Below are 19,130 nucleotides of genomic sequence, written 5' to 3'. Positions count from 1 at the left end.
GCTGTGGAATGGGGTCACGCAGAATTAGAACACTTTCGAGCCTGCGAGCGCGATGCATACACCGTGTCCCAACCCACAGGGCTGTTGTTTTGATTATGTAAGAGCTGTTATCTACTGCAGCCTATGGAAAGACTTCGACCAGCCGGGGTGAAAAAAAAAAAAAAAGCCAGGAGAGGGAGAAGCCTGGCCTACTTACACAGATAGAGAAACAGAGATGGTGGAGAGTAGGGAGAGAAAAAGAAAAAAAAAAAGCTAGAAGCAAAAGACAGACACCAAAGGGGGAATAAGGGAGTGAAAAGGAGAAAAAAAACAGATGATTGAGAAAGGGGAAACGAGAGCAAGCGATATAGAGGGAGAGAATGTTATCAGACAGTATCTAGGCCAGTTCTCAAAGTTTGTTACATAACCATCTGTCTTTCCAGGTTAGATGTAAAACTGGGCTACTGGAGGAAACAAATAAATGATAGTCACAAGGAAACTGTTAAGCAAGATGGACAAAACAAGCCTTGTTTCTCTTGCTCCAAGGGCACTGTCTGCGGCTTTATATACTAAGAAGTTTATATGCATTTTAATTTAATGTTAAACATACTGCTAAAACCAAGGCTAAAAATAGTGATCAACCAATTTAGTAGCCAAACAAGAGAGTGCACACAGCTTATTAAACGAAAAACAAAAGCAGAGCTAACACAGTTTTGCAGCCAAGTTTCCTCCAAAGAAACAATGACATAACTGTGAGCCTGTGCCCCAAAGCGGATTCCAGAGCCTCGCTGTGCCCCACCCCGGCCCTCCACCACTGAGCAGCAGCCCTCCTGCACGTACGCACCCTGCCAACACACTCAGGGACGGGGGAAAGATAGTGAGGTGGGGAGGGGCTGCCGAGCAAGGCCATCGCGTAATAAACAAGTTGGTGACAGGAGTGCAGAGAGTGAGAGAGGGGATTAGCTGCACCACTGGCAAACCAGCTCGCAGCTTACAACTCACAGCATGCCTGGGGAGGGGTGGGGGGTGCAGTAATGGTCATGCCTGTCTGTCTCTGCTCACATAACTCTGTCCTCCATCAGAAGACTGAAGCGTGGGCCCCTGCAGGGAGGTGGGGGGGGGGCAAGGGGTGAGAAGGAGGGAGTGAAGAAGGCAGGGCGCGGAGGGTAAAGCGTGTGAGGCCCAGGTCCAGGATAACACCCCCCCACCCCCTTTACCATTACATAACTCTCAGAGACACACATACTTGTACAGTACAAGCACACGCAAGCTGGAGAACGCATACGCTAGTACACCCACTGACTTTTACACTTACAAAAACTAGGTCAGCTGTCTCCGGCAGAGGAGGCACATGCCAATTTGGAGAGGACACACCCACATATCACACATGCTCCGCAATACAGTATTCTCTCCAAAACTCTGCGACTGCCAACTTTACTCTTATGTAATCACGTTCATTTTCCACTGACTATCCTTTTATTAATGTCACATCTCTCATCTGTGGGATATGCCGGCACTGAATTCAGTCTCAGGGTTCAGTTTAGGGCTCGCAGTGCAGGCTTGGCATGACTGGCATCACGTCGGTGGGGTGTATTTCATCTTATGGATCAGGGCTAGCTGCGCTATTATATTTCACTGTGGTAGAGGTAAGTTGTTTGATTGATGGTGGTTGAGGGGAATATATTGCTCATGTAATAAGACTTATTAATGATTTTGTCCTGCAGTGAAAGTTTTCACTTGCAGCAGACTGAAATTTCTGAATGTCAATTTCTTTTGAACAGCCTGTTTCTAAGAACTGGGCTGAGTTGAGTGGGTCCGGTGAGTCACTGAAACCAAGACAAAGGCTGTACATCAAGACAGAACACCACAGTAAAGAAAAACACCACAGCAAACTTTCAATATATGGTTTCTTTAGAAATGTTTGTATGGTCGTGTCTTACTGACAATGAATCAGAAACAAAAACCTAAACTCTCAGGTTTAACCACGTTGGTGCCTCTGCAGTGTTTCGATGCTGGTCCGTACACACTTTGCAGCAAAATCTGTGCCGTCGTATCAAGGCACCATCTGTGTTTTGATAGCACTTGAAAAGCAAGGACAAGAGTGGCATGATGGGGGGATGACGTTACAGATGAAGTAACACATGGTGGTCAAGGAGATAACGGAGTGATAGTAGCAGAGAAGGAGGAGGAGGAGGAGGAGGAGGGAGGCAAAGAGGAGAGGGACAAGCATCTCCGGGGCTCCCTGTAGTGTTGGGTAAACACAGAGCCTGTCTGTATCCATGGAGACAAGCCCTGGGTGGAATGAGACGGAGAAGAGTGGGATGAGGTGGGGGCGGACAACGCTGAAAAACAAGGTCATAGCGCTTTCCCTTCTCTCCTTCCGTTCCGCCACTTGGCATCAACAAAGGGATGTTATGTAACAGCTATTTATACCCGCGCTCCCTTTTCCCTCTCACCCTCCCTCTCATGTCGGCAGCACCACATGCAAACCAAATGGAACTGCTGCTCTGCTCTCCTCCAGGTCCCCCCAAACAACCCCACACCCCTCCACCTTTGCTTTGCCTCTTCCTTCCTTTCCTCAGATCAACCACTTTCCTTGTCATTTTTCCAGCTGAATGAGAGTGTGTGTCTACTCCATTGTTTTTGTTTCTTCAAAAACACCCGGTTAAACGCACCTGCAATGCAAGTGCTTTTTTGGAAGGAAAACAGAGCAGCATGCCATGCTTTTGGAGGCCAGATGGCTGGCGAGCGAAATGTCACAAGTCGCCGTGTCACAACACAGCTTTACAGCTGTCCCAGCTCTCTCGAAGCTGTCACAGAAAAACTGAAATGTGACAGAAATATAGAGGAGCGTTGAGGAGCCAAGAAAGCACTGACTGTTAAATATCAGCGTTCCTCGGGACATCTACGCATTAGCTTTGCATGATGAGAGTGCATGTGTGTGTATGCAAGGAAGTAAATGTGCATGCAATCTTGAGTTATTCTGTGTGGTTTATTTCTGTGTGCTATGTAGGTCATGAGTAAATAGTTAACTGTGTTATGTGAGAGCAAGACATCCAAGAGGTAACAGGTGCTTGGCTTGGCGTGACAAATAAAGACACAGACAAAAGCCAACTCCTGTTATCCTTGGTGTGCTTTCTTGAAGAGAGAAGTGAGCAAAAGTGGTCAGTTTGGAGTTTTATGAATTCAAGACAAGTAAAGGCTGTCAGTAAAAAGTACCTAACATTTTTTTTGTGTGCGTGTGCAGATGTCTGTGATAAAATCCGGGATTCGCTTAATTTATCCAGTAACCTAAAGAACACAAATATTTGGACTGTGTGGTACATTTCTAGTGCTGCATACAGAGTAGTTTTTCCTGCAAAGAAACCTCCCTTTTCAGAACAAACTCAAGAATGCCAGGGTGAGAACAGCTCCAGTTTCTCCTCAATCCCCTCTGTGTCCCCCCCCCCGTCCCTCCGCCCTCTCTCCCCACTGCCCCAGTTCCGGAGGCCCAGCATGACCCAGTTTGGGCCGGCGAAGAGGGAGAGTGTGAGGGAAGCAGGGAGAGAGAGAGAGAGAGAGAGAGAGGCTGGAATGTTTTGAAGGCTGAGACATTCCTCATTGTTCATTCACACAGGTCTTATGTAACACAGATGGATCACGTGACGTAGCTCTCTGCAGCAGCCGTGGGAAGCCAAAGCATTATCTCCGCCACAGTGGCTTCCTCGCTCTAATCTGATTATGCAAGCCCTGTGCTTACACAACAACACGCAGACGGACAGACAGATGGAAGAGATGGAGAGATCAACAGACAGAGCAACAGACGGAGAGACGTGAAAAAGACGAGCAGAGAGAGACAGCTAAAGACAGAGAGTGAGACAGATAAAGGACAGATAAAGACAGAGAGAACAGTTAGCTCAGGTTAAAGCAAACAGAACAGAAAGACAGAATTCATTTATGTTGTCTAATGCACACCTAAAACAGTCCAAAGTGAAAAACATGAATAGATTTTATAATAAACTGATCTGCAGGCCACTGAAATCATTAGCAGCTGACCTTTGAGCTAAATGATATAGTGCTAGATATGAGGGGGAGGAGAGCCACTTTGCTAATGTACACGCGGCACACTGACCCACATACTATAGATCCCCTAGTAACAAAAACTTGCATCCATGATGCAGTGTGTTGTTTTCCCTGCTCATATTGCAGCAGATCATCTACAGATTGACCATGGGATAAGCTGATCTTTACAACAGATAACAGGCCATTAAATTAAAACACAGCAGCTCATTTACAGTAAGTGGAATAGGTAAATATATAGTTTGCGCTTTAAAAGTCTAGAATATTAAAGCAGTTCAGTTCAACAATAAGATGGCAGATTTCCCTGATAGAAATCTGGGGTTAACTGACCTGGATGGTTGTATTTCCACCTTCCAGCAGTGCAATAGCCAGGAGGATGCTTTCTTGGAAGACTCGGTCACTAGTGGTGTTCATGATGAGGTCGATAACCAGGTCAGACGCTCCCTCTTTGTCCAGGTGACACTGTACCTCTGCCAGGCTCATTTCACCGCGACTCAGGCCCCCTGGCCCACCTAATGCTGCACGACAGAGAAGAGGCAACAGGCCAAATCAGACTCCAGTATGTCAGGTATACACTAAATAAGATTCATACTTTTCGATGTGCATTTCAATCATGTGAAAACTAATCAACGGCAATGTGTCAACAGCACAACTGTACAATGACAGAAAAGAAAAGAAAGAGGAAAATAATTCTTCCTTTAGTAATACAGTATTTAGTAGCACCTTATCTCACAGTAATATAAATGCAGAAGCCTGATGAACTCTATATTTATCTGGATATTACATTGTTCTCTATTTTATCTTTCCCTTGAAAAGAAAAATGGCCATAATAAAAACAATGCTATAATTCTGTTATCAAAAAGTGACACCATAGTTTCACAAATTAGCTGTTTTTGCTGAAGTCTCTTTTTAAGCCTGAAGTTGCAAAGCTTGATAAAGATTTGACACTGCACTACACACAGCAATGTAACATTAATAGAGGTAGAATAATATGCTTGTCATATTATTATTTAACCATAGACAGCAAGACATTTATTGATCCAGGTTTACATTAAGGACAGATTGACATTTACAATGATTATGCTTAAACAGATTTCCAGCCACTGTGACACTAACCCCGTACTTGCCAGTGTAACTGTACAGTTGTGTAATTCATTGTATGTGACTTTTCCTGCACATCCACCCCCTGAGGCCCCAGCTTCAGGCTACATATGGAATTCTCAGCCTAGCTCTTATTTCTGCAACAGGTGCAAAGGCTGTTGTCACAGGAAGTAGCAGCCTGTCACCTAGCAACAGAGAAAAGTGGATCACACAGGGGGAGGGGTGCACTTCCTGTGGTCTGGAAGTTTGCCAACATCTTGGTGTACATGGGAGAGATGGTGAACTGGGAGCAAAGGTGATTTTCTCCCTTTCTGTGATTTCAGGGAAAATACTACTTGCCCAGACATGTCAACATCTGGGCCATTCATCACAGCTGTGTAATACACATAACATGCATACATGATGGTGTCACACCCTTGTTACACTGAATGTGAAAATACTGCCGCAGCATACACAAGCCATTCTGGTTAGTAGGTCAATATGGCAGCACTAGATTTATATGAAAAACACCCCATTGGCACCAATATGTCCAGTAAAATCTATATTTTGATTAAAATGTTACATCATACAAGCTTCATATCAGAACCAACAGCTCAAATAGAAGGAGAAACACTGCATAGAGACGCATTGCTTCAATATTTTGACTGTGGATAGTAACACAATGACCATGTTATCAGGTAGTAAGAGTGTTGTGCTCTGCGTGCTCAAAGGGCAGCTCGTTGCACAACTCTGCAGCTGATAACCGGCTCAGGGCCAGACAGAGTCCCATCCTTATATAACACTATTGAGAGAACCTTGCTTTACTATGACTTCAGGGGCAGAAAACACTTTGGCTAACAAAAATCAAAAGCGTTTATCTAGACTTTGCCCCCTGATAGTAGTTGTGGCCATCGCTGGCAGAAAAGTCATGCTTCTCTTTGGCAGAGGCCTTTGGTTAATGCTTCACAGAAATCTCAACATGAGATGTTGAAATTAATGTTTTTGTGGCCTTGTGTGTACTTGCTAAACTACACTTCCTGCTGTAAAGAATTAAAAGCAAATGTCCTCTGTTAGGCGTCAGAGGTGCGCAACAACAGTCACGCTGTCCCACCTGATTGGCTTTTGCCCGGCCCTACTGGACTGAGGGGGCCATTCGTGAATGACGTCAGGCTGTCCCTCCGCCCACCACTCCGATGGAAGTTGCCATAGTAACGGTTCACCAGAATCTGTCTCAGTGCCTCGCCCTACAAGAGGAAAAGAAATGGAGGGATGTAATGACGTTATGTCAGCAATGGGGAGAGAGGAGATGTTGTATAACAGGGAACCATGCATCATCAGTGATGTATTGTGTATTTTAGATCTCCACAAAGACACTAAAACATCCCCTGACCTCAGAGAATGATAGCTTGCCAGCCGTTACGACCACGCTCTGTAATCCATAAGCATGGGGCAACTGCATATCAACTTTTCAATTTAAACATTTAATTTAAAGAATTCCTGAATTTCTATGCAAGACAAACTTGCAGACCTAACCTAAAGTTTATGTCATTTCCCACCTACATGACTGTTATCATCAACAGCAGTGACCCTGTGTAGTGACAATGTGAGGTCCTGGTTTTTACTTAGACAGACCTGGGGCCAGCCCTCCCACACTGTGACTCATCCACTGATGAGCAGTCAGCGGCACGACTTTGTCGTTGTTATGGCAACCACAGCCCATAGCTACCTGACAGACCTCCCATGGGATGGAGTGAAGGAAATGAAAGAGAAGGTTTTTTGTTCCTCTCCTGCGTTTTTGCGTGATTATGGGCAAATCATTGTCAACTGTGGGTGGTCCTTGATAGACAACAGCGGCGGCATTATGTAAGCTCTGCCGCCATAGTTATGCTCTGGAGGTCAGGATCCGTTTATGTAGGAGGTGTGAGGAACACTACTCTCATCTTTTATTGGCAGGAGGTTAATCAGCTGTATGTACAGTATGTAACAGTATGTATGTACTGCGTGTAACAGCACAGCATGATCAGCCGCAGTCAGAAGATGACTTCCTGGTCTCATCGGAGCATACTGTCCTTTTTTGGAAGTCTTGAGTCAAACCCATGTTGTTGTCCTGTCTGGACGTTATCTAAACTGTCAGCACAAACCTGGCCTGCACAAGGAGTAGCAGAAAGTATGAGGGCTGTGAGTAAAAGGCCAGTGATGCCAACGTCTTGTTAGGGACATTTAATCAACACCTAAATAGCCGCTGAACATACCTGGTTAGCAAAATAATGTTCTTCTCTCCCTCTAATGTTCTGTTAATTATATATTGATGAACTCCAATCAATATTTTTACTCTGGAACATCGATATTAGAGCCAGCCTCTATAATAGAAACACCTGAGGCTCTGTAAAGTAACTGCATCGCCATGAACTCCATTAGGGAAAGGGGGCAGAGAAAAATATAGCATGAAAATTATGGCATAAATTGTTGTTTTGAGCCTCCACACCTGCTTGCTTGGGTTTGAGAGCCGAGTGGTTAGGTGTTACAGTATTTGAAGCAGTGAAGAAGAGTGCTCAGAAACACAAAAAGCAGGATAAAGTTAACAAAAGTGATTATTTATAATCAAATGCATGACTTCTATTTGTCTAAAACTTGTTATCTCACCATTAGTGTCTGTTGGAGTTTTGTAGTGACAGTGAGCCATGCTGTTAGAAGTACCTACCCTCTTCTGGTCTTCCAACAGCTTCTCAGGCTGGTTCTGATCCAGCTGCTGGGTGCAGTGAGGAGTGTGAGCGCAGTGGTTCCAACAGATACAAACACAGGGTTAGTATTCATGCAGCACAGAAAGGGCAATTGTCAGGTTAATAACCACATCATGTGCCTATTCAGCAGTTTCAAATGGCCATGCAAAGGTCTGCCGTGGGTGAGTTGCCATGCATTTTCTGCTATGTTAGAAACCAGGGAAACATTATGGTTGCGGAGGCCTCAGAGAGCAGAGACAGGAGATGTGTACATGTATTGTTTTTCTTATGTTTTTATGACCATGTGATATATGCTTTCTGTCCTTCATTTTATTTAATTTTCAAATTTCAAAATTGTTTCGCAGGAGCAGTTAGGCATTTTGGGAATCTGTTTTTTTGCTGAGAGTACATGAGAAGATTGATACAACTGATAGCCTAGCTTAGCATAAAGACTGGAAACAGGTAGCTTGGCTCTGCAAGTAAAAAAAACCCCCAAAAAACCCACATTTTTTAAAAACTCACTACCAAACAAGTCATATCTGGTTCGTTTAATCCTTTCAACAAAAAAAAAAAATGTTTTATGTGGGTATTTCTTGGCCAGGTGCTGTGACTTGTCCAAGGACACATGAAAGAGAACATGCTGACTTCCCAAAATGTCCAACTATTCTTTTTTTTCAGGAATACAACACAAACTGAGCAAAAACTGAAATCACACTGTAATGGGGATGAGTAATCACAAGATGAGCAGGTCTCACTTTGAGCCATATTGGAGTAAGATGAAACACACAATAATCAAATGTAGACAGATGAGATATGCCCCTTGTGTGGTCTTTAAATTTCCTTGGTAGTTCTAACAGACGTTTTGCTGTATCAAAATTCAGTACATCTACGTGCAGTAGGTGTTCACCAAGGGAAGAGGAAACTGGTAAAAGGCAATGCTCCACATAAATCGTTACGTAAAAAGACAGCCCATGGAGGGCTGGAGAGGGGAGGGGAGGGGAGAGGAGGGAGGTGAGGTGGGGGGCAATGGGGTTAGAGTTACATAATCACCCCAAAAGGAACCAGGCCACTGAACCAGTGACACAGAGCTGCTTACAGTGGCCATCTGTCACCAAAAAACACACAGGGAAAGAGACAGAGAGAGCAAATGAAATACACAGAGGCGAGAATAAACACACCAACATAGAGAGTTTACACACACTGACAGCTGGGCTAATCTCTCTGTCAGTCGAGGTCAAGGGCGTGATGTACAGTATGTATCTATACTTTCCCATGTGTTTACTGTTGGTATGTAGTTTTGCTTCCGCACCAAATATGGCATGTTATCAGAGATCATTTATATATATATATATATATATATATAATGTACTGACTCTGGTAGGTACTTTTTCAGAGGTGTGAACTTGTGCCACATCAGTCAGACTGAAGTCACACATCTGAATGTGTTCAGCTTGACTTGATAAAATGACAAAGAATTCGACTCTTGACTTTGATGCTGGTGACGTGTGACTTCACTTAGAATTTTGCCTTTTGACTCGTTTGACTTAACAGCTCAACCAAGCATGGACAGTTACAAGCTCCACCTCAATCTGTCTAGAAATACCCAGTGCTCAAAGAATTGACAACTACACTGGATGGAAATGAGACAAGAAAAGATCTGAACATTTAGCTGAGCGACATGAGGTGCTTTAAACACCAATTCAAGCTAAAGTACACCGTGGATGTCCCTTATGTGGCACAGTAAACACTGGATCAGTAGACAGGACTATTTTTTTTCAGCTTTGTGACAATATTTCTTTCAGATAAAGTACTTGAGTTAGTCAGTGTTTTTCTTAAGCATAGGAAGCATGAGAATTTTCACAGCTCATAAAGCAACACTAAATCCTTCAGTTATTACATTTAAAATTGAGAATTTAAGAGATACATGGCTTTCAGTGGCAAAGGTAAAAGACTTGGCTTGTTTGTCAGTGAATTAGTGGGCGTGGCAAAGGTAGACTTAGAATGAGAAAGAGAAAGTGACAGATAGGTGTGAAATAAGAAAGGGGAAACACAGAATATACTCACATAAATTCTTTGAAATACACAAAATGCAAATCATGTCAATTCAGCACACATTATCCAGAAGCTACGCTATCAAGTTGGCCACAGATCTTCTGCTACAAACCATGCAGGACTTTTTTTCTTCATGTACTGTTCCTGTTAGATTACTTCCTAATATTTCTAAAATCTATTTCAAACTGACTTTTCACAAGCACTGAGACTGATTTGATTTTGGCTGAAGACAGCCTGGTGGGGCAGAGTTCAGCAGCAGGTCAGGTGGGCTTCACACTCGCTCACTCACAACACCGGAGGAGCAGCGTTCTCCACAGGTCTGTGGACACTGCCTCAGTGTCACCACATCAAACCACAGAGCAAGATGCTGATCAGGGTAGATACGTACAGCTAATCGGCCCTCAAGTCCAACCACAGACACCACAGAGCAAGCCCTCACAGCTGCCACATCCACCCTGACTACAGTGCATTCCACCAAACTGGAAACTCCCTGGGGCAAACCCCTGATTGGTCTCACACCTCTCAGTTCGACAATGGAGGAAATAAACGCGCGCCCACATGAGCACACACACACACAACACACACACACTTCATTCTACTTCATGTTTAGGTGTTTTTCTTTAAGTCCGTAAACAAACATGTCTTTGTGTCTTTGCGGGCTGGGACTGAGTCATGTTTAAACCAGTGGTGAGTGACATGAACACTGGGTTTCACCACTCGCCTGCTTGTTATGTGCAGACAGAGAAGCAGACTAAATTAAAAAAGACCGTGCTCTGTCATTTTCATTGCAGCTGACCTACTTCTATACCAGAACTGTAAAATGAATCTGTCTTGACCAGAGTGGGCAAGAGTGCAGAAGAAAATGCGCTGAGTAAATTAAAAAAAAAAAACAAAAAAAACACTGAGCCAGATGCTATCTTGAAATCTAAAAGTCGAAAAGAAGATTTTTCTTCTTAATCCATCCACTGACAAGCTTGCCAAGCAGGGAGGTGAAAGGGATGAAACATGACTTCCCCCCCACCCCAACACTGAGGGCTTGCATAACTGCTTTTGACTGGACCACACACACATGAAAGCCAGGTAAAGCGGAGACCCTGAGAGTAAAAAAGCCCAGCACCGTGTATCCTGAACTCCTCTGGCTCTTACATAACTCTGTCTGCCAAAGAGCAGTGAATTTAGCTGATAATCACCTCCCTGACATTTAGCAACGGGGCGGTATGCACACACTGGGGAGGTCAAAAATACAACTCATGCTTATCTCTGTTTTAAAAAATGCCCTGCTAATACCTATTGTGCAGAACACCGTCACATAAACTTTCTCCATTTGACCCATATAAGCCGCATTTCCTGCTCAGCAAGCTTGCATGTTCACCTTGTTTCATTTCGATCATATGCCATGCCACTCTGCTTCACTCAAAGGGCAAGGGAGGAGATGAAAGCCAGCTACGCACTTTCATATCACACCTACGCAACATTTGCAGCCAACTTCATTAAGTTTACAGAGAGTGGGTGTGTGTTTGCATCCATGTGAGAAAAGGGTGTGACTGGAAGTGGGGAGTATTTGGAGCAGTTGAGGAATTGTGTCACAATGATTTAATGAGGGCAAAAGGGAAAGAGAGGAGACAGTAAATATGGAGATTGGCTCATGGGTGGAAGGATGGGGGAAAACAGGTTTCCACTCAACTGCCACTTTTTTTAATATCAGAGCTGCTTTTCATGTGTAGACAGACAGAGATTCAACACTTAACAGGTGTGTGCAGGGATCATCTCTCTCACACGCTCATGCAAATAGCCCCATCACCCACCCCTTCACCCTTATGCTCACAACTATACACACAGGTGTACATATACACATACACACACCCACACACACACACACACACACACAAAGGCGGTGTGGGCAAACAGCTCCCTCCACACTTTTATTGGCAATTACTGCTGAAGGTCACACATCAGCGGAGGGGCTGAGTTCCAGGAAAAAAAATAAGGCCTGGTTCTTATGTAACCTCAGCCCGGAGTTGGCAGTGGCCCAGGAATCGTGCAGCTCGCAAGCAAGGAAAACTAGGACACAGCCTCAATGACTGCCACAGCCCCTCACAGCCCCACACACACACACACACACATTCATTTATACCCACATGTACACGGCCCGTGCACAGTCACAGTGCCCCCTATTGGTGCGTGAGGGAGATACAGGGGAAACACCCTACAAAAAAGCTGATCATTGACAGGGACTATGTAACACCTGCATGAAAAGAAAAGAAAAGAGAGGGAAGGAAGTGATACAGCCTTTATGGCTTTTGTTATCTTGACATTGCTCTCTGTTAAACATGCATCGATATGGAACACCAACCCATATATTATTACGAGCTTGCTGTCTTATTTTCCTTTGTGTGTTTCTTTTGTAATGTAGTATATAAGCCTGTGCTTTTTGACCTATCTTTGCACATCTGTTATCTGTTTTCATGCTGTTTGCGTGAGTGCAAAATAAAATGTGACAACTGCAATCAATGTTAATCTGTGCCCCAAAATGACTTCTACTTGATATGATGGCAAAAAAGTAGGGCATGCAAACGTCCAGCGTGAGGACAGTAAGCAGACACAAATGCAGCATTGGCAGTGGGCCCAGCCAGCAAGTGACTCACCTTGGAACTTGGAATAACACATGCAGCCAGCCGCAGCACACATCTCTCTATCTCTCTCTTCCTCTCTCTCTCTCTCTCTCTCTCTCTCTTTCTCACCATTTTCAGTTGATCTACACACTGTTATATGGCAGACAGTGCAGCAGGTGTAGAAGACAGAACCAGCCTACCACTATTTGTTACCAGCTGTGCCTAGAGCCCCCGCTAACTACAACACACAGCGACAGCAGCTGCTACGCTACAGTTACAGAGCAACCGCTACGTAACAGACAAGAGGCACAGAGGAACAAGGGCACGAACACAAGAAAAGGAGAAACAACCTTAGGCATATCCATCTCATCATCAAAGGCCCTGAGCTGAAAGAGAACAGAGGGTTCAAGGGGTTAGATAACCACACAGGAAGGAGAAAGGTAAAGCAGAGGTCAATGATACAGCATGACATGTTAGTTAAATGAGTCTGTGGATGAACTGATCAACCTCAGCAAAACAGTATTTATGAATGGAGTGAGCAGAATTAGTGCAGTCTCACACAGTGGTGACTGTGGCTGAAAGCATTTCTGAGAAGTGGCCAGTCCTGTTTTATTAACTGCAGACCCAAGCCGAGTCCCTTCAAAATAAGGGTACTCTTGGCGGTTAGTGTGTGTGTGTTTGTGTGTATGATACAGCATATGAGTCTAATGTTGTTACATCATATTTAGCTACCTATACAACCTACATGTATGGATTTATATAATGACATAAAATACTGTCATATATTAAAGCGTACTTTACATATACATTTCATATTGTTGTCTTTGTGCCAAGACTTTTGATTATTATTACAATTTCAATTAAATTAAAGCATTAAAGATTGGTCTTCTAAAAAATATAGAAAATATAACATGTCAAAAATGTACTGTAGGTCCTTCTAGTTATAGTTCCTTAAAAGTTGACACTGCTGTCCTAATAAAAATTCAACAAAACAAAATCTTTCAATACATTTCCAGCAACTGTATTTATACAATATATACCATACACAGTCATACCATGTATATGATAGTTGAGTGTATCATCCCATTGTGCAAATACATGACATCTGCACTTGGCAGCCTCTCCTACCTTCTCTCCATAACCTCTGTCTTTTGTCATCATCTCTCGCAGCGTTTGCAGAACTTTGATGCACAGTCTCTCCTCGTTTTCTTCCAGCAGCTGCTTGGTGTGTTTGATCAGCCTGCATAAGGACATGAGTTGATAGGCCTAATTTCTGCGCACACTTAATTCACATGTCAGCGATACATTACGGAGGTATTGTATTGCTTACTTGCATATGAAACCTCCGCTCTCGCACTTCTTGCGTGAGTCTGTGTTTTCGGGGAAGAGCAGCTCAGGCCGATGCAGCACGTCCACCAGAACTGACAGTTCAGCCTGGACCAGCGGACGGAGACGATCCTCCAGAGCTGACACGATGTCCTTCAGCCCAGACAAAGAAATGCCCTCAATGCTTGTGTGAATGTTAAATCTTGAGCCGAGCACAAACACACTGCACATACTGTACCTGCAGCCTCTCGATAATGTTCCTATAGTCCCGTGAGGCCGTCACCACGGAGTCTCTACGGGCGGCGTTACGAGCAGAGAGTCTCCAGCTCATGGCTGTCTTCTGAACGATGTTGTTGGATTTCACAAACAGGTTGTTCACTTGGTTGTCCAGGTCCACTGGGATGGCTATAGCTCTGCCTTTGGCTGCAAGGTACACACACAGACACAAACGGATTTAGACCTTAAAAATATTTGTGTGAGTGAAAGTTGATTTGAGTGTTGTGTTGGGTATTGATCTTACCAACATCAGAGAGCACCTTTATACAGTTCTCAACAGAGCCCTTCTGGACTGGGATCAGCCAGTTACAGTGGTAGACCCTGAACACTGCCTGAAGCAGCTGCACAAAGACTGGCTGCCTGGTCTGAGAGGAGGATACAAGAAAAAGGTAGAGTGGCTGCAGATTATTATATTTATGCTCTAGTCTGCTCTAGTCATGAAAGAAAGAAAAGAAAAAAGTCCTGTGGCAAAATGAAAGATACCCATCTGTCATCTACAGCACCAACGGCAGGCTTTATGTTTCAGTACCACACACACACACCTGTCTGTCTGTGTGCGTGTGTGTGGTACAGGTGACAGCACCTGTGGTGAGACCAGCATGCTGACTCAGTGGCATGTTGTCACTTTTCCATGAGACCCATCAACATTTGCCCAAATCTAGCCCAGTGAAAATCAATTCTATTGTGCTTCCCTGACAGAATGCTCACACATACATACAGTAAATAACAAGGTAAAGACAGCACCAGCACCCAACTCCATTTTCCCTGCTGAATTAAATTGCAACAAATACCTGAAATATTTTCCCCAACAGAGACGCCTGCAGCAGAGGATACAAGCAGTGAGGAAATTAAACATGCACAGCAAATAATCAAGATGCATCATGCACATACTTCCAAACACATTGCTATACATTTCAGAGACAACTGTCAATCTTGGAGACATGTAAAATGCCCTACTGTGTGTTGGAAACTTGTATTTGCAATGCAATCCAACTGAAAAGTGTGAGATGATAGTTCAAAAATACTTATTTTTTGACTTGACTGAAAGAATTATTATTGTTTGAACAAATGATAAGTGATTAACAGAGAACTGAAAATATATATTTTGTGAATAGAAGACTTTCTGTTAATCTTGGAAAGTTACATAAAGGGGAACTTTTTGTGTATCTACAGAGGAAATGGTTGATCAGCACAACAGGATGCCAACTATCACAATAACTGCTCTTAACTTTTTAATGTGCGATTAGTTCTACTGGACCATGAATAACACAGTTCTAATTAACACATACAAATGGGAAGAAAGGGGGAACAATCATTCTCCTTAACCACTCACAATGATGTTAATGAGAAGAATAAATTCTGAGAAACTCCACAGAAGCACTGATTTTTACCACTGTAGTGGATGATTTGGTTGCAAGGTCAGGCTTTTCAGTGATGAGTTTCTCTGGGGGAGTCACACTATGTGTTACTTACATTTTTTATGGCCACATATTACATGATTAATAGGATGGAAGTGACATGTAGATATTAGGAGAGATGAACTTCTGACACTCTTCACACTTCACTTTCTCTTAGATTAGCAAACAGCTGAATGGCAGGAGTATGGTCATTTAGAGGTATATATAAGAAAGATGACCTTTTACCAAGAGGGTATGGGTCAAGGGATGACAGGAGAGCTGGTACAAACGGTTACGTTTTACATACTAACATACACCAAATGCATCTCATCAAATTATTCATATCTCTTTTCAAATGTTTTATCAAAATAAATGTATATTTTTGGATTTAAATTAGATTGATATTCGCATTCATCTGGTGAATTCAGAGCTACTGCGCATGCTTTTAAACTCCTTCACATCATGCTTCGTACAGTAGCTGTTACTCTAATGTGGTTACACACCTGCAAGCTGGTGCTCTGGTCAGAGAAGGGTGAGCTGAAAAAAGTCGTCACGATGCTCATGACCGTCTCCGTCACATAGCGCTCCAGAATGGTGTCTGCGTGTTTACGATCGCTTGTATTGTTGCACACCTGGAAACCCCAAAACATAACAAAGAGGCTTATCGTATTTTAGTATCATTCTAATTTCCCCAGTGATGTTATCGTTTCCATGGAGCTGCCACTTCTTGTTCCTTACCCTGCAAATATCAACCAAGAAGTTCTCAAAGAGTTTCCACATGTGGTTGGAGGTGTAGATCTCCTTCATTTCCACCTCAGTGTCCACGTAGCAGTGGTTCAGGAAGTTGATATAGGCGATCTTTACCTGGACGTTATGATTAAGGTTAATGTAAAAACATGGTTCTGGGACAGTTGATAGTCAAATAGATTTTTCATGATGGAAGATAGATCAAGCCACTGAATGTGCTGGTTTTCTCATAGCTGTAAAATCCTCAGCATGTCTTTGTCTGAGGCTGTTCTCACCTCAGGGATGCAGTCCTCATGGGTTACGACCCGCACTATGTCATCCAGTGGTAATAGGGAGTTACACTTGATCTCTGTGTAGACGTTCTTGCCCTCAGTGCAAACAGCTAAGAGCTCCACCAGGTGGATGTGGTACATCAGAGGACTGTTTTCATCCATTCGGTCACGCTCTGATCGCATCATCTGGACCAGCGTCTGGAAGGAGGCACGGTCGTTGTAGAAGACCAAAACGTCTTCGCCAGCGTTCACCAGCTGTGGGAAGAAACAAACATATATGATGACATCAGGATGTAAAGTGACTGTCGGAGAGTTGAAACACAAAAAGGTGGAAATGAACAGCGTGGAACGGAGGGGAGACCTCTGCCATGACGATGTCTTGACATTTTTTGATGAACTTGTTCTCTGCTTTGACAATAGTCTGCAGAAACTTGAGGTACTGGACGTTGCGGCCGTGGGTTTCAATGCAGTGGACAAAATGCTGAACCACACGCTCATTGATCTCGCTGCACAGCTGGAAGTTGTTCATGAAGATGTGCTGCATGGTGACGGCTTCTAAAATCTGGATAAAAGAAAAAAGGGGAGAAACGTCAGAGTGGAATGTTGTTGATAATGGAGTGTGGTGTGTGACCCAGCACGACTGCTCACCCCTGGGTTGAGGAACAGGTTGATGTGCTTGTGCAGCAGGGCTTGGTTCTGCTGGTTTCCTGCACAGAAGTTCTGTAGGAACTGATGGGCGAGCTTCATGATGTCCTGCATACGCAGATCTTCTCCCTGGAGGTGCAAATGACTGACACAAATAAATAACACACAAACAGTATGTCACCACACAACATTTCACTGAAAACAGAACACACCTTCTCATAGGGGATCTGTAGGAGCTCGAGGACCACAGCATGAGCCCCCATGTTCCTCAAAAGCCTCTGTTGCTGTTTCTTGCTCTTCCTACCCGACAGGCCTTCTTGGACACACAACCTGCTGAGCCGCAGCAGAATCTGACAGTGAGAGAGAAACACAATGCAAGTAAGTGAGACAGCATAATTTGCAATACATATAGATTAACACTTGTTAACTACACGACAAAGTAAGATAGTTACCTCTTTCACCACTCTGTAGTTGTAACTGCTTGTACTTTCTGCTTTCTTTGGTTTGTCAGCGCCCCCAGAGTCCCCCTGCAGAAAATTAGAAACAAAATCAAAAATCAGAGAACAAGGTCTTACTGTAAGGATCTTGTTGCTTAAGATACAACAGTGTCTTTTGATACTTTTGATTTTACAATAATATTGCACCTTTTTATGCTCTGGCTCAGTGGACAGCCCCTCTCCTGCATCCATGCCTTCATCTGGCCCCTGCCTCTTGTACACCCAGAGCTCAGACTTCTCTACAATAGAGCGCAGCTGGTCCAGGTCTGACTTTATTTGCTTGTAATTTTCCACATCTTGGCTGGTGACCAACAACTGGACCTGTTAAAGCATACACACAGCTGTCAGCTTACTGGGTATGCCTAGCTAAAACTATTGCAATCTGATACATTTATTGCACTCCTACAATAAATCCTACTTCCATGAAGGTTGGGATGTTTAGTTCTTGCTGAAACCATTTTCCATTTTGGAGAGGTGTTGATTCAACTGTCATTTTGGAGACTGTGCTTTGTGGTGAATTAGATTGTGTTAAGCTGACAGGCATTTCTTTTATTTTGTCACCCCATTCTTATCAGTTGGGGGCGGGGGCTAAATAACAGGAACATCACGCTGTAATTATGAAATAGAGTTCAACAGCATCAAAAACTACATCCTCTAAAATGACCACAAAGTGGAATCAGCACTTCTCTAAAACAGTTTCAGCAAATGCTGAACACTTCCTTGACTTTTCTTTTCATGAAAGTAGAGGTTACTGCAGTACTGTACCTCTGGCAACTGACAGACAGACTGGAGTGCCACTGTGAATGCATTTGTGTATGCGTGGCATGTATGTGTCACAGCTGCACAGAACAGGACCCCAATCTCTTGTCATTGATACAAGTCATGTCAATTAGGGATACATATTGTATTCTTGATGTGTGTGAGTTGTTAGGATACCTGCTTAAAAGCCTGCAAAACCTCCTGCCTTTGGCTGAAGTGCCTGAAGAGCAGATGCAGGGCTCTGGACACCAAAGGAGGATAGTCATGCATGGTTAAGTGGAGGAGGACCCTCAGGAAGGTGCGACCTCCGTGATCGTCCAGGTCCAGCGGTGTGTTTTCTTCACTGGAATCACACTCACAATGAAAAAACATCCTCTTTTGTGTATTTTGTGATTCTTTCTTTATCAAGACTGTGATTACCTTCCACCAAATATCCCCTCTGCCTGCTCCTCTATGTGTTCAAAATCCAAAGCCCCTGGGATCACAAAAAACCAAACATTTTCTGTAACTAACACAGTCCATTTCATTGACCACGCCATTTGTGTAAAACACAGTGATATGTTAATCTGACCTGGCATATTGTTTGGTCCCTCCACTGCTCCAGTTACAGATAATTCACTTTGGGAGTTACTTTCATCAAACTCCCTCTTAAATATTGACAGCAGACAGGAGATTCTGTAGTCCAGGCGGACATTCAGGATAAACTGCA

At 43.6% G+C, this 19,130-nt stretch overlaps 1 protein-coding gene across 8 annotated transcripts in view; it reads right to left on the bottom strand.

Moving 5' to 3' along the window:
• LOC108885988 (inositol 1,4,5-trisphosphate receptor type 1) overlaps positions 1–19,130 on the bottom strand; it is a 66,271-nt gene that overhangs the window by 22,293 nt on the left and 24,848 nt on the right. For 2 of the 8 annotated variants that reach the window (XM_018680574.2, XM_018680567.2), the window contains exons 24-43: positions 18,993–19,125; positions 18,842–18,896; positions 18,599–18,764; positions 17,810–17,983; positions 17,618–17,692; positions 17,378–17,515; positions 17,169–17,294; positions 16,882–17,082; positions 16,524–16,775; positions 16,240–16,365; positions 16,005–16,133; positions 14,896–14,922; positions 14,349–14,469; positions 14,067–14,251; positions 13,833–13,981; positions 13,631–13,742; positions 12,853–12,888; positions 7,820–7,867; positions 6,230–6,362; positions 4,369–4,556 (exon numbers count right to left, since the gene is read on the bottom strand). In XM_018680574.2, the coding sequence (XP_018536090.1) occupies positions 4,369–4,556; positions 6,230–6,362; positions 7,820–7,867; positions 12,853–12,888; positions 13,631–13,742; positions 13,833–13,981; positions 14,067–14,251; positions 14,349–14,469; positions 14,896–14,922; positions 16,005–16,133; positions 16,240–16,365; positions 16,524–16,775; positions 16,882–17,082; positions 17,169–17,294; positions 17,378–17,515; positions 17,618–17,692; positions 17,810–17,983; positions 18,599–18,764; positions 18,842–18,896; positions 18,993–19,125 (2,574 nt within the window). The remainder of the gene's footprint in view (positions 1–4,368; positions 4,557–6,229; positions 6,363–7,819; positions 7,868–12,852; positions 12,889–13,630; positions 13,743–13,832; positions 13,982–14,066; positions 14,252–14,348; positions 14,470–14,895; positions 14,923–16,004; positions 16,134–16,239; positions 16,366–16,523; positions 16,776–16,881; positions 17,083–17,168; positions 17,295–17,377; positions 17,516–17,617; positions 17,693–17,809; positions 17,984–18,598; positions 18,765–18,841; positions 18,897–18,992; positions 19,126–19,130) is intronic. The other 6 variants (XM_018680568.2, XM_018680570.2, XM_051074652.1 and 3 more) reach the window with 6 other exon arrangements.

The sequence above is a fragment of the Lates calcarifer genome, linkage group LG12 (assembly GCF_001640805.2).
Source record: "Lates calcarifer isolate ASB-BC8 linkage group LG12, TLL_Latcal_v3, whole genome shotgun sequence".
Classification (NCBI taxonomy): domain Eukaryota; kingdom Metazoa; phylum Chordata; class Actinopteri; family Centropomidae; genus Lates; species Lates calcarifer.
This window is presented reverse-complemented; position numbering and strand designations above follow the sequence as displayed.